We start from the raw sequence: 15,022 nt of genomic DNA, 5'->3' as shown, positions 1-15,022 counted from the left end.
TTCAGTTACTCACCTTGGAAAGCTGTTAAGGTAGTGTGATTTGGTTTGATTAGGTACCAATATTTGTTAATCAAGAGAGCAGTGAGTCACTCTGGCTGACTAACTGAAGTTAGACTGGGTGCCTGGTGGGCGTGAGGTAACATGCCTACCTGGTGCGAAGGTGGTGGACCTCACGCGTCACCTAGATAGGATTTTAGACAGTGCTGGGGAGGAGCCGACTGTCATGGTACATGTGGGCACCAACGACATAGGAAAATGTGGGAGGGAGGTTCTAGAAGCCAAATTTAGGCTCTTAGGTAGAAAGCTTAAATCCAGAACATCCAGGGTAGCATTCTCTGAAATGCTCCCTGTTCCAGGCACAGGTCCCCAGAGGTAGGCAGAGCTCCAGAGTCTCAATGCGTGGATGAGACGATGGTGCAAGGAAAAGGGATTCAGTTTTGTAAGGAACTGGGGAACCTTTTGGGGAAGGGGGAGTTCTCTTCTGAAGGGATGGGCTTCACCTTAACCAGCGTGGAACCAGACTGCTGGCACTAACCTTTAAAAAGGAGATAGAGCAGCTTTTAAACTAGATCAAAGGGGAAAGCAGACAATCGCTCAGCAGTGCATGGTTTGGAGAGAGGTATCTTCAAAGGATACTAATGATGCATTAGAATTAGAGCATCCAGACAGTGAGGTTCCAATAATAAGAAAAGTAGTCCAAGTGCCTGTAACTAAAAACTCACCTGAGCTAAAAAATTCTAACTTATCCCTATCAATTAAAAAGCAGAATGAAAATACTATCAAAAAACACACTTTGAAATGTTTGTATGCTAATGCCAGAAGTCTAAGAAGTAAGTTGGGAGAATTAGAATGTATAGCAGTGAATGACGACAGACTTAATTGGCATCTCAGAAACATGGTGAAAGGAGGATAACCAATGGGACAGTGCTATACTGGAGTACAAAATATTTTGAAATGACAGAGAGAAGCATCCGGGAGGCGGTGTAGCACTATCTCCAGGATGGCATAGAGTCCAACAGGACTCTGCCATCCTGCATGAGACTAAATGCACAATTGAATCTTTATTGGTAGAAAACTCTTGTGTGTCGGGGAAGACTATAGTGATAGGAGTATACTACCATCCACCTGGTCAAGATGGTGAGATGGATAATGAAATGCTAAGAGAAATTAGGGAAGCTAACCAAATTGGTAGTGCGGTAATAATGGGAGATTTCAATTACCCCAAAATTGACTGGGTAAATGTATCATCGGTACATGCTAGAGATATAAAGTTCCTGGATGGAATAAATTACATTTTTATGGAGCAATTGGTTCCGGAACAGACAAGAGAGGGAGCAATTTTAGATCTAATTCTCAGTGGAGCACAGGATTTGGTGAGAGAGGTAACGGTGGTGGGGCCACTTGGCAACAGTGATCATAATATGATCAAATTTGAATTAATGACTGGAAGGGGGACAGTAAACAAATCCACAGCTCTTGTGCTAAACTTTCAAAAGGGAAACTTTGATAAAATGAGCAAAATAGTTAGGAAAAAACTGAAAGGAGCAGATACAAATGGAAAAAGTGCGCAAGAGGAGTGGACATTGTTAAAAAATACCATCCTAGAAGCACAGTCCAGATGTATTCCACCCATTAAGAAAGGTGGAAAGAAGGCAAAACGATTACCAGCATGGTTAAAAGGGGAGGTGAAAGAAACTATTTTAGCCAAAAGATCTTCATTCAAAAATTGGAAGAAGGATCCAACAGAAGAAAATAGGATAATGCATAAGCATTGGCAAGTTAAATGTAAGACATTGGTAAGACAGGCTAAGACAGAATTTGAAAAGAAGTTGTCCATAGAGGCAAAAACTCACAGTAAAAACTTTTTAAAATATATCCAAAGCAGAAAGCCTGTGAGGGAGTCAGATGGACCGTTAGATGATCGAGGGGTTAAAGGGGCACTTAGAGAAGATAAGGCCATCGCGGAAAGATTAAATGATTTCTTTGCTTCGGTGTTTACTGAAGAGGATGTTGAGGAGGTATCCATACCAGAGGAGGTTTTCATGGGTAATGATTCAGATGGACTGAACCAAATCATGGTGACCCTAAAAGATGTGGTAGGCCTGACTGATAAATTAAAGAGTAATAAATCACCTGGACCGGATGGTATACACCCCAGAGTTCTGAAGGAACTAAAATCATGTCATTAAAATCATCCATTGTACCTGAAGACTGGAGGATAGCAAATGTAACCCCAATATTTAAAAAGGGCTCCTGGGCGATCCGGGAAACTACAGACCAGTTAGCCTGACTTCAGTGCCAGGAAAGATAGTGGAAAGTGTTCTAAATATCAAAATCACAGAACATATAGAAAGACATGGTTTAATGGAACAAAGTCAGCATGGCTTTACCCAAGGCAAGTCTTGCCTCCAAACCTGCTTCACTTTTTTGAAGGAGTTAATAAACATGTGGATAAAAGTGAACCGGTAGATGTAGTGTACTTGGATATTCAGAAGGCGTTTGACAAAGTTCCTCATGAGAGGCTTCTAGGAAAAGTAAAAAAGTCATGGGATAGGTGGTGATGTCCTTTCGTGGATTACAAACTGGCTAAAAGACAGGAAACAGAAAGTAGGATTAAATGGATAATTTTCTCAGTGGAAGGGAGTGGGCAGTGGAGTGCCTCAGGGATCTGTATTGGGATCCTTACTTTTCAATATATTTATAAATGATCTGGAAAGAAATTCGAGTGAGATAATCAAATTTGCAGATGATACAAAATTATTCAGAGTAGTTAAATCACAAGCAGATTGTGATAAATTGCAGGAAGACCTTGTGAGACTGAAAAATTGGGCATCGAAATACAGATGAAATTTAGTGTGGATAAGTGCAAGGTGATGCATATAGGGAAAAATAACCCATGCCTTAGTTACACGATGTTAGGTTCCATATTAGGTGCTACCACCCAAGAAAGAGATCTAGGCGTCATAGTGGATAACACATTGAAATAGTCTGTTCAGAGTGCTGCGGCAGTCAAAAAAGCAAACAATGTTGGGAATTATTAGAAAGGGAATGGAGAATAAAACAGAAAATGTCATAATGCCTCTGTATCGCTCCATGGTGAGACCGCACCTTGAATATTGTGTACAATGCTGGTCGCTGCATCTCAAAAAAGATATAGTTGCGATGGAGAAGGTACAGAGAAGGGCGAACAAAATGATAAGGAGAATGGAACAACTCCCCTATGAGGAAAGACTAAAGAGGTTAGGATTTTTCAGCTTGGAAAAGAGATGGCTGAAGGGGGATATGATAGAGGTGTTTAAAATCATGAGAGGTCTAGAACGGGTAGATGTGAATCGGTTATTTACTCTTTCAGATAATACAAAGACTAGGGGGCACTCCATGAAGTTAGCATGTGGCACATTTAAAACTAATTGGAGAAAGTTCTTTTTCACTCAACGTACAATTAAACTCTGGAATTTGCTGCCAGAGGATGTGGTTAGTGCAGGTAGTGTAGCTATGTTTAAAAAAGGATTGGATAAGTTCTTGGAGGAGAAGTCCATACCTGTTATTAATTAAGTTGACTGAGGAAATAGCCACTGCTATTATTAGCAACAGTAACATGGAATAGACTTAGTTTTGGGGTACTTGCCAGGTTCTTATGCCCTGGATTGGCCACTGTTGGAAACAGGATGCTGGGCTTGATGGACCCTTGGTCTGACCCAGTATGGCATGTTCTTATGTTCTCATATCTTTTTTTGAGATGTCAGAATTGCACACAATACTTAAGAAGAGGCCACACCATGGAGCAATACAGAGGCATTATGATATTCTCTGTTTTATTCTCCATTCCGTTCCTAATAATCCTTAGCATTCTATTTGTTTTCCTGGCTGCTACTGCACACTGAGTAGAAGATTTCAACATATTTTCAACGATTATACTTAGATCCTTTTCAATTTGTGTTCTTATTCTTTCATGTTGCTTTATAGTCTTCATGCCACTGTTTATGTTGTTTTATCCCTCTCACGCCATCATTTTGGGCTGTTTTCCTTCTTTTGCAGTGCATTAGGGTGGTGTTTTTATCCCAGATCCTACTCCCTTGGTCTTCACACACTGCCTTGGAATATTGATGCCACAATTGCTGTGTCCTGGGACCTCAGTGCCTTAGCAGGTTGATGCTACTATGTGTTCTCTACTTAAATGGTTCACAATATAAACAATCTTTACCATGGTTCAATGACAAACTTCGGGCTATGAGGAGAGAGGCTTGGCATTTAGACATCAGTGGGGAAAAAAAACACAGCTTTTTTGTGATTATGCTGAACGGAGAAAGTCAGAAAACAGACTTTGAAAAAAATCTTTTTCTAGATCCAGAATTCTAATTGATAACTATCTGTCTTTTGATTCTCAATAAGCCGACAATAGGGCATTCAAAATCTTCTCAATAGCCTTAGACAAAAATGGTAAAATTGAGACTGGCTTATAACTTACACACATTAGGATCTTACAAAGACTTTTTGATTTAGAATGTCCTTCTGTGGACGCTTGAGCCAAGGTAAGATTGATGCTACCTGCAGAGAGTGTTCCCACCGTTCTCACCGTTGGCAGGAGGACCCAGGTGAAGCAGAGACTAGTCAGGACCTTCACTTATATCAGTCTATGTTCTCATGGGTTGAGCCTTTGGGTGCTGGAGCCAGCAGGATTGAGGTGGGGGCTCTGCTGATGGCAGAAGAGAAGGTCCATAGTTAACTAGGATCATAGGCAGTCGGCGGTCAAGCATATCCAGACAGTGGTCAGAGGCAGGTGGCAGTCAAGTATATCAGAGGTCCAGGCAGTGATCAGAACTGAGTATCCGCCCAAAGGTGAGGAAGAGGGACAGTTAAACTGAGGCAAGCAGGCATGAGCTGAAAGAAGCAGACAACAGAGGATGGAACAGACTGGAATGAAGAATGAAGACAGGCTGGACGAAGACTGGAACACAGGGAAGCAACACGCACTACTACTATGGAGTAGCTGTTGCTGAGGCAGTGAGGGAAGGACAGGTACAGCCCTTTATAGGATTTGGCTTGTGAGGTCATCAGTAGGCGCCGTGGGCACTTTACACAGAGAGAGGTCAGGTGCGCACGCGCCTAAGGAGAAGTGCAGCAGGATGGGGCCAGCAGCGTCCTGCTACATGAAACACTGCTGGCATCTCACCTCATGGAGAGCCAGCAGCATTTGGCCACATTGGAAGCCATTAAAGATGGCCCAGCTGGGGAAGTGAGTACACGGTCTGCAAGGGCAGCCCATGGACTGCCAAATATAACACCTTCCAAAGCTTCTATCTTACTCATTTGTGTAGATGAACCTTTCTTTGATTCTAAACTATCCAGTAAGTTTAATTTATTAAAAAAAAAAAGGATGCAAAAATATAGCAATCAGATTCCTTTAGCACTCTTCCCTTCATCAGAGAACCCCAGAAAACCTTTTACCATCTTATCAGCTGGTAGTATTAACAAGGAATTATTTAAAGTGGTAAGAGGTTTGCTGGGGCTCTATGATGAAAGGAGGAGGAGTGCTAAAGGTATTCCAGACTGCTAGATTTTTTTTTTTTTAATAAGTTAATAATCTTACTGGATATTTTAGAAACCAAGAAAGGGACATCTACACAACTGAGTAAAATATGAGCTTTGTAAGGTCAGTCTATTAATTCTTCTGATGATTCTTTTTTTTTTAATGAATGGTGTAGGCCTTAAGAATGTTTTTGAACAAAAGGAGATCCTCAGGTAGTCAGTTGGAACCATGATATCCAAAGCTGGTTAAATCTTTAATAAACAAAATTTGGATTGGCTCTATAAGTTTGTAAATACCTCACTTCCAGATGGATCCATGCCTCTCAACCTTAAAAGGCCTTGTAGTACAACCATTCTTTTAAAAGCCTTCATTGGGTCCTACTGCATGTGAGAGTTATAGGCCAATCTCACATTTACTGTTTTTGTCTAAGGTTATTGAGAAGATTTTGAAAGCCCAGTTGTCAGCTTCTTATTTTTTTTTTAAGAACCTAATGAAAATTTAGATAACTATCATTTGGAATTCTAGCCTGGGAAAAGTACAAAATCTGTCTTAATATCCTTCTCAGATGTTTTACGATTAGTAGATAAGGGTGGATTGATACTGTTGATCTTGATTGATTTATCAATGTTATTTGATCTAGTAGATAACCAATTATTGATTGAGAGGTATATGACCTGGGTATTAGGGGAAAGGTTGGAGACTGGATTATATCTTTTCTGAAGGACTGTTCTCAGATGGGCCAAACTGGCAATTCTTATTCAGCCACTCTGACTGTTCCCAGAAGGGCCATCAATGATTATGGACTTTTGAGTAGTGAGCAGGAATCCTATGCTTCAGTTTTGGTATTCTCATGCAACAGATGTTTGTCTCTTGTAGATGTATATATTTTATTTTGTTTGAATGTTATTGTAATATTTTTTGGTGCAATTTTATTTTATTGTTAATGGCTTTTGGAGTCTAGTTGATTGATTATGTAGTATGTAGGTTTAATAAATACATTTTAATAAAACCCACTGCAACCACAGCATTATGCTTAGTACTGAAATTATGGAAAACATCTTCTATTTTTCTCGCCACGCCTGAAAGAAATTGACCAAGAAAACTTTAGTTTCCTGAATTGGGTTAGGGCTAGGGTGAAGTCTCCTCCAAGAGTGAATTCCTCACTATCACTCTTGTGTCAGCAGAATTCACTCCAGGACTGGCAGTCATGTTTATTTATTTATTTATTTAAGGGTTTTTTATATACCGAGGCACTTTTGCAAAACATCACCTCGGTTCACAATGTAACATAACTTAGCAACTAGCTTTACAATAAAAACATTAACAGGGAGAGGGTTAACAAGGGCAGGAGATGATAAAACGAGAATTATATACATATGTACAAGTTAGATTTAACAAGATAGTTAAACAAAGCAGTCAGGATAATTAGGAGGGTGAAGTAATGAAGGGAAGGGGACGGGGGGGAAGGAAGTGGGGAGTATACCCAACAGTGGGTGGGAGGTAGGGAGGGAGAATAGAGAGGGTGAGTGTCAGAAGGGCAGTTATGTCGCATCTTTGGGGAGAGTCAGTTTGTCAGTCAGGGTATGCTAGTTTGAACAGCCATGTTTTAAGATTGTGCTTGAATTTTTTGTGGCAGGGTTCCTGCAGTGATGAAAGATCGCTCTCTAAAGGTGGTATGCTTCATGAGCTTCGGAGAGGGTAATTGGAGTTTGGCCAGGTGATGTGTTCTTGTGGGTCTTGTCGGAGTGTGAAGCCGGAGCTGTTCTGGGAACCATTGCATGTCGTGGTTATGAATGGTTTTGTGTATGAGCGTGAGTACTTTATATATTATCCTGGAGGTTACGGGGAGCCAATGTAATGATTGAAGGACGGGAGTGATGTGGTCATGACGGTGAGTGTTGGTAAGGATACGTGCCGCAGCATTCTGTAATAACTGTAGGGGTTGTAGAGTACTTTTTGGTAAGCCTAGGAGGATAGCATTGCAATAATCAAGTTTGGACAGGATCATAGCTTGCAGAACTGTGCGGAAGTCGGAGTTATGAAGGAGAGGTTTGATTCTCTTCAAGGTGTGGAGTTTGAAGAATCCGCTTTTTATGGTGGCTGAAATGAATTTTTTGAGGTTAAATTGGTTATCTATCATGATGCCAAGGTTGCGGACTTGTAGGGTAGGATGGCAATTGGGTAGTGAGGGTGTGGGGGAGAGACTGCGTGAAGGGTTGTTAGGAGGGGAAAGAATGAGTAGCTCTGTTTTGTTAGTATTCAGTGCTAGGAAGTTATCGGAGAGCAGTTTATTTATATCAGATAGCGCAGAGTTCCAGATTTTCATTGCGTTTGTAATGGAATCATTGATGGGGATGAGTATCTGCACGTCGTCAGCATATATAAAGTGCTGAATACCCAGTTTAGAAAGGAGATGGCAGAGGGGGAGGAGGTATATATTAAAGAGTGTAGAAGAGAGGGATGAACCCTGTGGTACTCCTTGAGATAGTTTGACAGGGTTGGACTTGTTACAACCCATTTTTACACTGTAGCTTCTGTCACTAAGGTATGATTGGAACCATAGTAGGGCAGTGCCAGCAATGCCAATTTCCATGAGGCGTTTGATGAGTGTGAGGTGATTGACAGTGTCGAATGCTGCAGAGATATCTAATAGTGCAAGTATGTAGGATTGTCCGTTGTCCATGGCTTTAAGTATAGATTCTGAGAGGGTGATGAGTAGCGTTTCTGTACTATGGTGTTTGCGAAAACCATATTGGGATGTGGAGAGTATGTTATGTTCATCAATGTATTCCGTGAGTTGTTTGTTGATGATCTTTTCCAGTATTTTGGAGAGGAATGGCAGGTTTGATACTGGGCGATAGTTGGCTAGTTCATTAGGATCCAAATTAGGTTTTTTGAGAGTGGGTTTGATAATGGCATGCTTGAGTTGCTTTGGGACTTGGCCTAGCGTAATGGATTTGTTCAGGATATTTGCGATGTGTTTGGCTATAGTAGCCGGGCTTGTGAGTAGTATTTTGGTGGGCAGGTTGTCTGAGGGGTGATAGGCGGGTTTGATTTTTTTGAGAGTGGTTTCAATTTCTAGTGCAGATGTGTTTTCGAAGTTCAATAGAGAGGAAGTTGGGTTTTTTGTGTGTGGGTGTGATTGAGTGCTTTGAATGGAGCAGTTTATTGAGGTGTTTTTAGGTGCAGGTGAGTTTGGGGAGCCAGAATGAGCTGTGAAGCGTGCCATAATGGTTTCCACTTTGGAAAGGAAGTGAGACGCTAGATTCTCACATTTTGTTTCATCGTCATTGTCAGGGTTGCCTCTGTCTTGGGATGTAATGAGGCTGTTTACATAATGGAAGAGGGCTTGTGGGTTGAACTGGAATTGATGTATTCTTGTGGCATAGAAATCTTTCTTTGCTTTTTCTGTGGCTTTTCGGTAGGCATGTAATTGAATACGAAACTGTGATAGTGTGGTAGGGAGGCGGTTCCTTCGCCATGATTTTTCTAATTTACGAAGATTCTGTTTCATGGTTTTAAGTTCATTTACATACCATGGTTTTTTGTTATTCTTTTCTAAGTTGATTTTTTTTGTTTGAGAGGGGCAGAGTCTATCTGCTATGTTGGTGGTGATTTGGAACCATGAAGAGGTAGCGGAGTTAGCATCTGTGAAGTCTAGGTTGGGTAGTTCTTCTGAAAGGGCCTCTATGATATCTTCAGTTTTAGCCTGTTTGCGGAAACTAATTGTTTTTGTAGGTTGTGATGGTTGGGGGGAATCTTGTATAGTGCACCAAGTATCGATACAGTAGTGATCTGACCAGGGAATGGACGTACAGACGGGGTGGTCAGCTTGGATTAAGGTATTTGTAAATATAAGGTCTAGGGTATGACCCGCTTTGTGTGTGGGGTTATTCACAATCTGTTTGAATCCAAGGGCATTCATAGCTGTCAGTATGGTTTTGCATGCAGGGGAGAGGGGGTCACAGTCAACATGGAGGTTAAAGTCTCCGAGAATGATGGCTGGGTTGGCAATGTTTATATGTTTAGAGATGTATTCTATGAGGGGGGAGGGGTTCTTTTCTAGGATGCCAGGGGGGGCATAAATTAAGCAGAGTTGGAGAGAGCTGGATCTAAAGAAGCTGATCTCTAATTTGGGTGGGAGGAGTGTGGCTTGGAGAGAGAAGTTGAATTTCTTTTTGGCGGCAAGGAGTAGTCCACCCCCTTTCTTTTTGGGTCTAGGAATGGAGAAGATGCTATATAGGTCAGTGGGGAGTTGGTTGATTAATGCAGTATCAGTATCCTTTAACCAGGATTCTGTAATGGCACATATGTCAGGAGATTCGTCAGTGAGTATGTCATATATTATGGTGGTTTTTTTTACAATAGATTGAGTATTTAGAAGTAGTATAGAGAAGGTCATTAAGCCAATCAGTTGTGTAAGGGGAGACGCCATTACGGGTATAAGTGATCTGTGTTGTATTGTATGGTAGGTGTCTCGGATCACTTTATATGAAGTGTAGAAGTGTGTGATGGTGGGAATGTGTTGGATGTGTTGATAACCCATTTTGCTGAGTAATGGATGGGTTGTAGTATGGTATGTAGTTGATCGGTGTGAGTATAAAGATTGTTTACTGCAGGTAGTCAGGGTGTAGGGAACACATTAACATAGACGAATCACTTTTACAATTAAAAACATCAGCAGGTAACATTAGCATAGGAGAAAGTAGTAGCAGATTGTATTTGGGTGGGAGAGTAGTGAAATTAGAGGTTAATTAATATTATTATTCAAGTGGTATTGTTGTCCATATACATATTCTTAGACAGTCTTGTAGAATAGCTGGTGGGTAGAGATCTTAGCGGAATAGTTACATGAGACAAATGGTTCTAAGGGGCCATTCGTGAATGGTGAACGATTGCTATTGACTCACCGTTGGTCTCAGGATTAATTGACCAGTCTTTGTAGATCCTGTTAGGTCCTGGGCTTCGATGATGCGGTATTAGGCTAGTTGATTTTCAGGTAGCTGTAGTTATCCCCAGGTAGGTGTTGTCGTCTGCATGGGGCCCTTGTTTATTTGTAGGAACTCCCTGGGTGGTGATCGGGGCTCCTCGGGGCTGCAACGAAGGGGCGAGACAAAGGGGCTAGCCCCTTTGTCGTGCTCCTTCGGCGTGCGACGCTCGGCATGCGACGCCTAGGAGCTGTGGTTGATTTAAAGGGCTCCTGGCCCTGCTGCTATTGGCGGCTGGTGTCGGCGCGGATTGGCTGCTTCGCGGCCCGGAGGAGGGCTGAGGGTGGCGCCTCGGATCGCGGCTCTGTGCCTCGTGGTCGGCGCTGGGAGCTGCCGGGGGCAAGGGTGCGAACAGGGCCTTACCCCGGTGGGTCTCGGCGCCGGCTGCGCAGGCCTCGCACGTTCAGAGTCGCTGGTGCAGGTAAGATGGGAGAAGTCCCCGTCGCCTCGGTCGATTTAAAGGGCTCCTGGCCCTGCTGCTATTGGCGGCTGGTGTCGGCGCAGATTGGCTGCTTCGTGGCCCGGAGGAGGGCTGAGGGTGGCGCCTCGGATCGCGGCTCTGTGCCTCGTGGTCGGCGCTGGGGGCTGCCGGGGGCAAGGGTGCGAACAGGGCCTTACCCCGGTGGGTCTCGGCGCCAGCTGCGCAGGCCTCGCACGTTCAGAGTCGCTGGTGCACAAACCTGGAGCACAAACCTGGAGCACAAACGCATCTCTTCTGATGTATGAAGCCCTAACAAGAAACCTGATACTCTTTGAAAGGATTTAAAGTGGATTTCATGATTATATTATAGCTGGGTTTAAGAAAGATTTGGACAAGTTCCTGGAGGAGACGTCCATAAACTGATATTAATCAAATTGACTTAGGGAATAGCCCTGCTTTTTACTATAATTAGTAGCATATGATTTATTTGCTGTTTGGATATTTGCCAGGTACTTGTAACCTGGACTGGTCACTGTTGGAAACAGGATGCTGAGCTTGATGGACCCTCGGTCTGACTCAGTATGACATGTTCTTTTGTTCATAAGGGGGAAACTTAACTGAACAAGTTTGGAAAGTATGGCATAGAATACATGCTAACACTGAATAGTTCCAACATGGGAAACCTAATAAAAGAAAGAGGAAAAGGGTCTTACATCCCCAGTCCTCTCTCCTATTGAAATGCAGTAAATACAGAAACAGACCTGTGGGAAAATAACATTTTTAGACCAAAAAAAAAATTTGATAACTCTGTATATAAATGTTATATATAAGGCTGTAAAAAAACAGAAAAGTCTGCATCAATTTACTAACATATTTAAAAAAAAAAAATTGTTATGACAAAAAATTGTGCATTTTAGTCATTTGGAATGCACTCTTTCATGATATTACTCACTCTCTTTCATGATATTACTGAGAGTCACTCTCTTTCATGATATTACTATCATATATGTTTATTATAAGTTCCAGGTTTCAAAAGCTGTATTTATTATAATCTACAATTATTTTAAAACTTCACAGATATGAATTAAGAAGTTCCACACAGACCTAAAGGGCCTACTTTTCAGGACATGCATCAATGTCTATTGATGGTCCATGACTATGCATGGATCCTAAAAACCCATCCCTGTCAGAGACTGAAAATCACCCTGACGCAGCCTGAAAATCTGGTGTGGATAGGTCACAAACACCAAAGTTATGGGTGAGGTTGGGAGCATGAATGGACATATACACATACACAAAATGTTATTCTATAAGCCTTCTTTTCCTTTGGAAAGTAGACAAAAAAACAAAAATGCTTAAGACAACCTCTAAGGATCACTAATCACTGTCTAAAACTGTGACAGTTTCAAGTATCTCAGCACTACAGCTTTTTTTTTTCAAATAAATCTCCTGTTGCATATATATATATACACACACACATTAACACGAATAGCTTGAATGAATCAAACTGTCATCTCCCTTTAGACCTTACAGTGTACATTTAACTTATAATAAAGTTGTTTTATGAATGTATTTTCCATCATGTATTTTGCTTTAATAAAATTTACTTTTTATAACATGCTTGTATCACATTCCCAAAAAACTAAAACATTGTGTCTTGATAATACACTGAACCTTTGTGTTTTAATTCAGATTTACCATAAAAAGCTAATGAGATTCAGAAATCCTAGGTCTTGCTTTTAGTGTGCAAATGTGCTGCAGTATTAGTGAGGATATGATTTCTCACACCTTGGCCTTTTGATGAAACACCTTTGCAATACTAGTATGTCACCTTATCCTACAATTTCACACATCAGCTGCCATGGTATCTGCCCCTAGAGCCCAGTTTCACATTGCACTAATGAGCCAACACCTGTTAGAGTGGAGAAATCTGAACCTTGTTAGCAACTCTGCACTCTCTTGGGAGCTTGCATGTTGAGCATTGTCATACTTACCTCCAACATGTCTGTACTGAGAACTCTGGCTGCAGCTGTGATGAAGTCTCCTAGGAGCATTGTGAATCCAGGTAAACCCAGAAAGAAAAACCGAGACGGACAATGTTGTATGACATTGTTGACAACATCCTGAAGAAAAGATAGAAAAGATGTGCTACATTTATAAATATCTGCTTTGCTAAACATATATTTATTAAAAGTATTTTGAGAATGAACTCTCCTCCTTTTCCATGGACAGAAACTATTAGCTAGAAATTAAAATGGTTTCCAATGTTTATTTTCTTGCCCCACAGACTTTCAAGACTCTTAAGAATGAAACCAACTAAAGCGCACATCCTGCAGGGTAACAATGCACATACAGTTCTCAGATACAGCTGTCTCTGGCATATGTTTGCTGTTTAGATAGATAGAATGTGTTTGGCTTAAGCAAAGCAGTAAAATGTTGTTTCATAACTTTCACTATAAGATATAATCTATTAGGATGAATAGATTTCAAATTCTTAAGTAAAATGCTAAATCAATTCTTAGCTTCTTAGAGAAGGCTTATCATACCTTTAAAAACAGCTTTTTAGGATACAATGGTCATTTAATTCTATTCAGATATAAATCTGTTAAGTCTTTGGTATTGCTAAACAATTAAAAATAGATATGTTTGATTTTATTATAATAATACAAATGTAACCATCTATTTCTTAAAAACAAACCAGGCAACCACGTATATTCAAAAACTAATATGGATTGAGAGATCTAAATTTTAATTCAGTATTAATTCATAGGCAGGACATCTACTAGCACCTACATATTTTCTAACACAATTTATTTTGATATAGTACATCTAATGCTCATGCTGAAAGACAAAATATAGCAATGTTGATTTTTAATCTTAGCATTTCAGTAGATATTGTACTCATCATCCTGAATGCCTCTCTCCAGTTAATGTTTAAACTGGTTTTAATCACTTCCCTTTGATACATTTTTAAGTCAACATCAGTCAATGCAAACATTCTGAGAGAGTGAGCAGATGGATGCTGCAGCTCATAAAGTGTGTGGTAAACTCATGCTCTGAGGGCAGAACAAAAGATCCACCTTTTTCATAATTAAGGGGATGATTAATGCACTGGGTTCCTCACAACACACCTGTAATTACCAACAGAGCTAGGTATTATGCTGTGCCCTTGTTTCTGAATATCAGGCATCAAGCTACACAGCAGCAGATGGGAGTGCATTTCTGTTGACATATGCTACAATAAAAGGATTCATGCAAACCTAGCTGAAAAGGTGACAGAATGTAGCATATTTGAAGATTAATAATGCAAACAACCATGTTGTTAACTTTGTTGTGCTTCTTTAATTCCATCTGCTGTGTTTTAAACAAGAATAATTCATTTCCAGTTTATTAAATATAAGTTATTTATATTTATATTATATTTTAAAAAATCCAGCTCAAAACAGATGTTTTAAACACTGGAATTTCTCACTGTTTAAAAGATCAAGATGTAAGACTAAATTGCCATGTTTTGTACAGACATTTTTCTGTTATGTCAAACATATAATAGATTGACTAGATGACAGAACACTTTTGTATCTTATGCAGTGAAAATTGATATGTAGATGTCTACATCATTTGTAATTTGAAAGATTCCAGTGTACTAAATGTTGAAAGCTGGTAGACTGGTCATTGAACTAAAAAAGAATATCTGTTGCATAATCCTGTAGACATGAAAATCAATATGCTAATAAAGCACTACCTGCATTGGGTGTGAGGGATATAAAATCTCTCAAGGATCTGTCCCATGTTTCATCATCCTTTGCTACTAACCTAGAGATAATATGTCACTATAGCAATAAAGCAACACTCCATCTAGTCCTAGATGATGTAACTAACACTATAAATATTGCTAAGACATCAGAAGTCAGATTTAAACTTCCGGCAAAAGTGGAGTTAAAGTGCAAAAAGTGTTCAAGAGAGGAGGCTTGCAAAAAACTGCATCTATTATCCATGGATTTAAATTCCTACTTCAGGAAACATTTGCGCAGGCAAAATTTATTTATTTAAAATATTTGTATTCCACATTATCCTCACTTCTGA

General features: G+C 40.4%; 1 protein-coding gene across 4 annotated transcripts in view; it reads right to left on the bottom strand.

Moving 5' to 3' along the window:
• Positions 1-15,022, bottom strand: part of RALGAPA2 (Ral GTPase activating protein catalytic alpha subunit 2) — a 1,327,630-nt gene that overhangs the window by 573,476 nt on the left and 739,132 nt on the right. For all 4 annotated transcript variants that reach the window (XM_029593760.1, XM_029593759.1, XM_029593761.1 and 1 more), the window contains one exon: positions 12,934-13,062. In XM_029593760.1, the coding sequence (XP_029449620.1) occupies positions 12,934-13,062 (129 nt within the window). The remainder of the gene's footprint in view (positions 1-12,933; positions 13,063-15,022) is intronic.

Source organism: Rhinatrema bivittatum, chromosome 3 (genome assembly GCF_901001135.1).
Source record: "Rhinatrema bivittatum chromosome 3, aRhiBiv1.1, whole genome shotgun sequence".
Taxonomy (NCBI): domain Eukaryota; kingdom Metazoa; phylum Chordata; class Amphibia; order Gymnophiona; family Rhinatrematidae; genus Rhinatrema; species Rhinatrema bivittatum.
The sequence above is the reverse complement of the archived record's forward strand: the minus strand, read 5'-3'. Positions and strand labels throughout refer to the sequence as shown.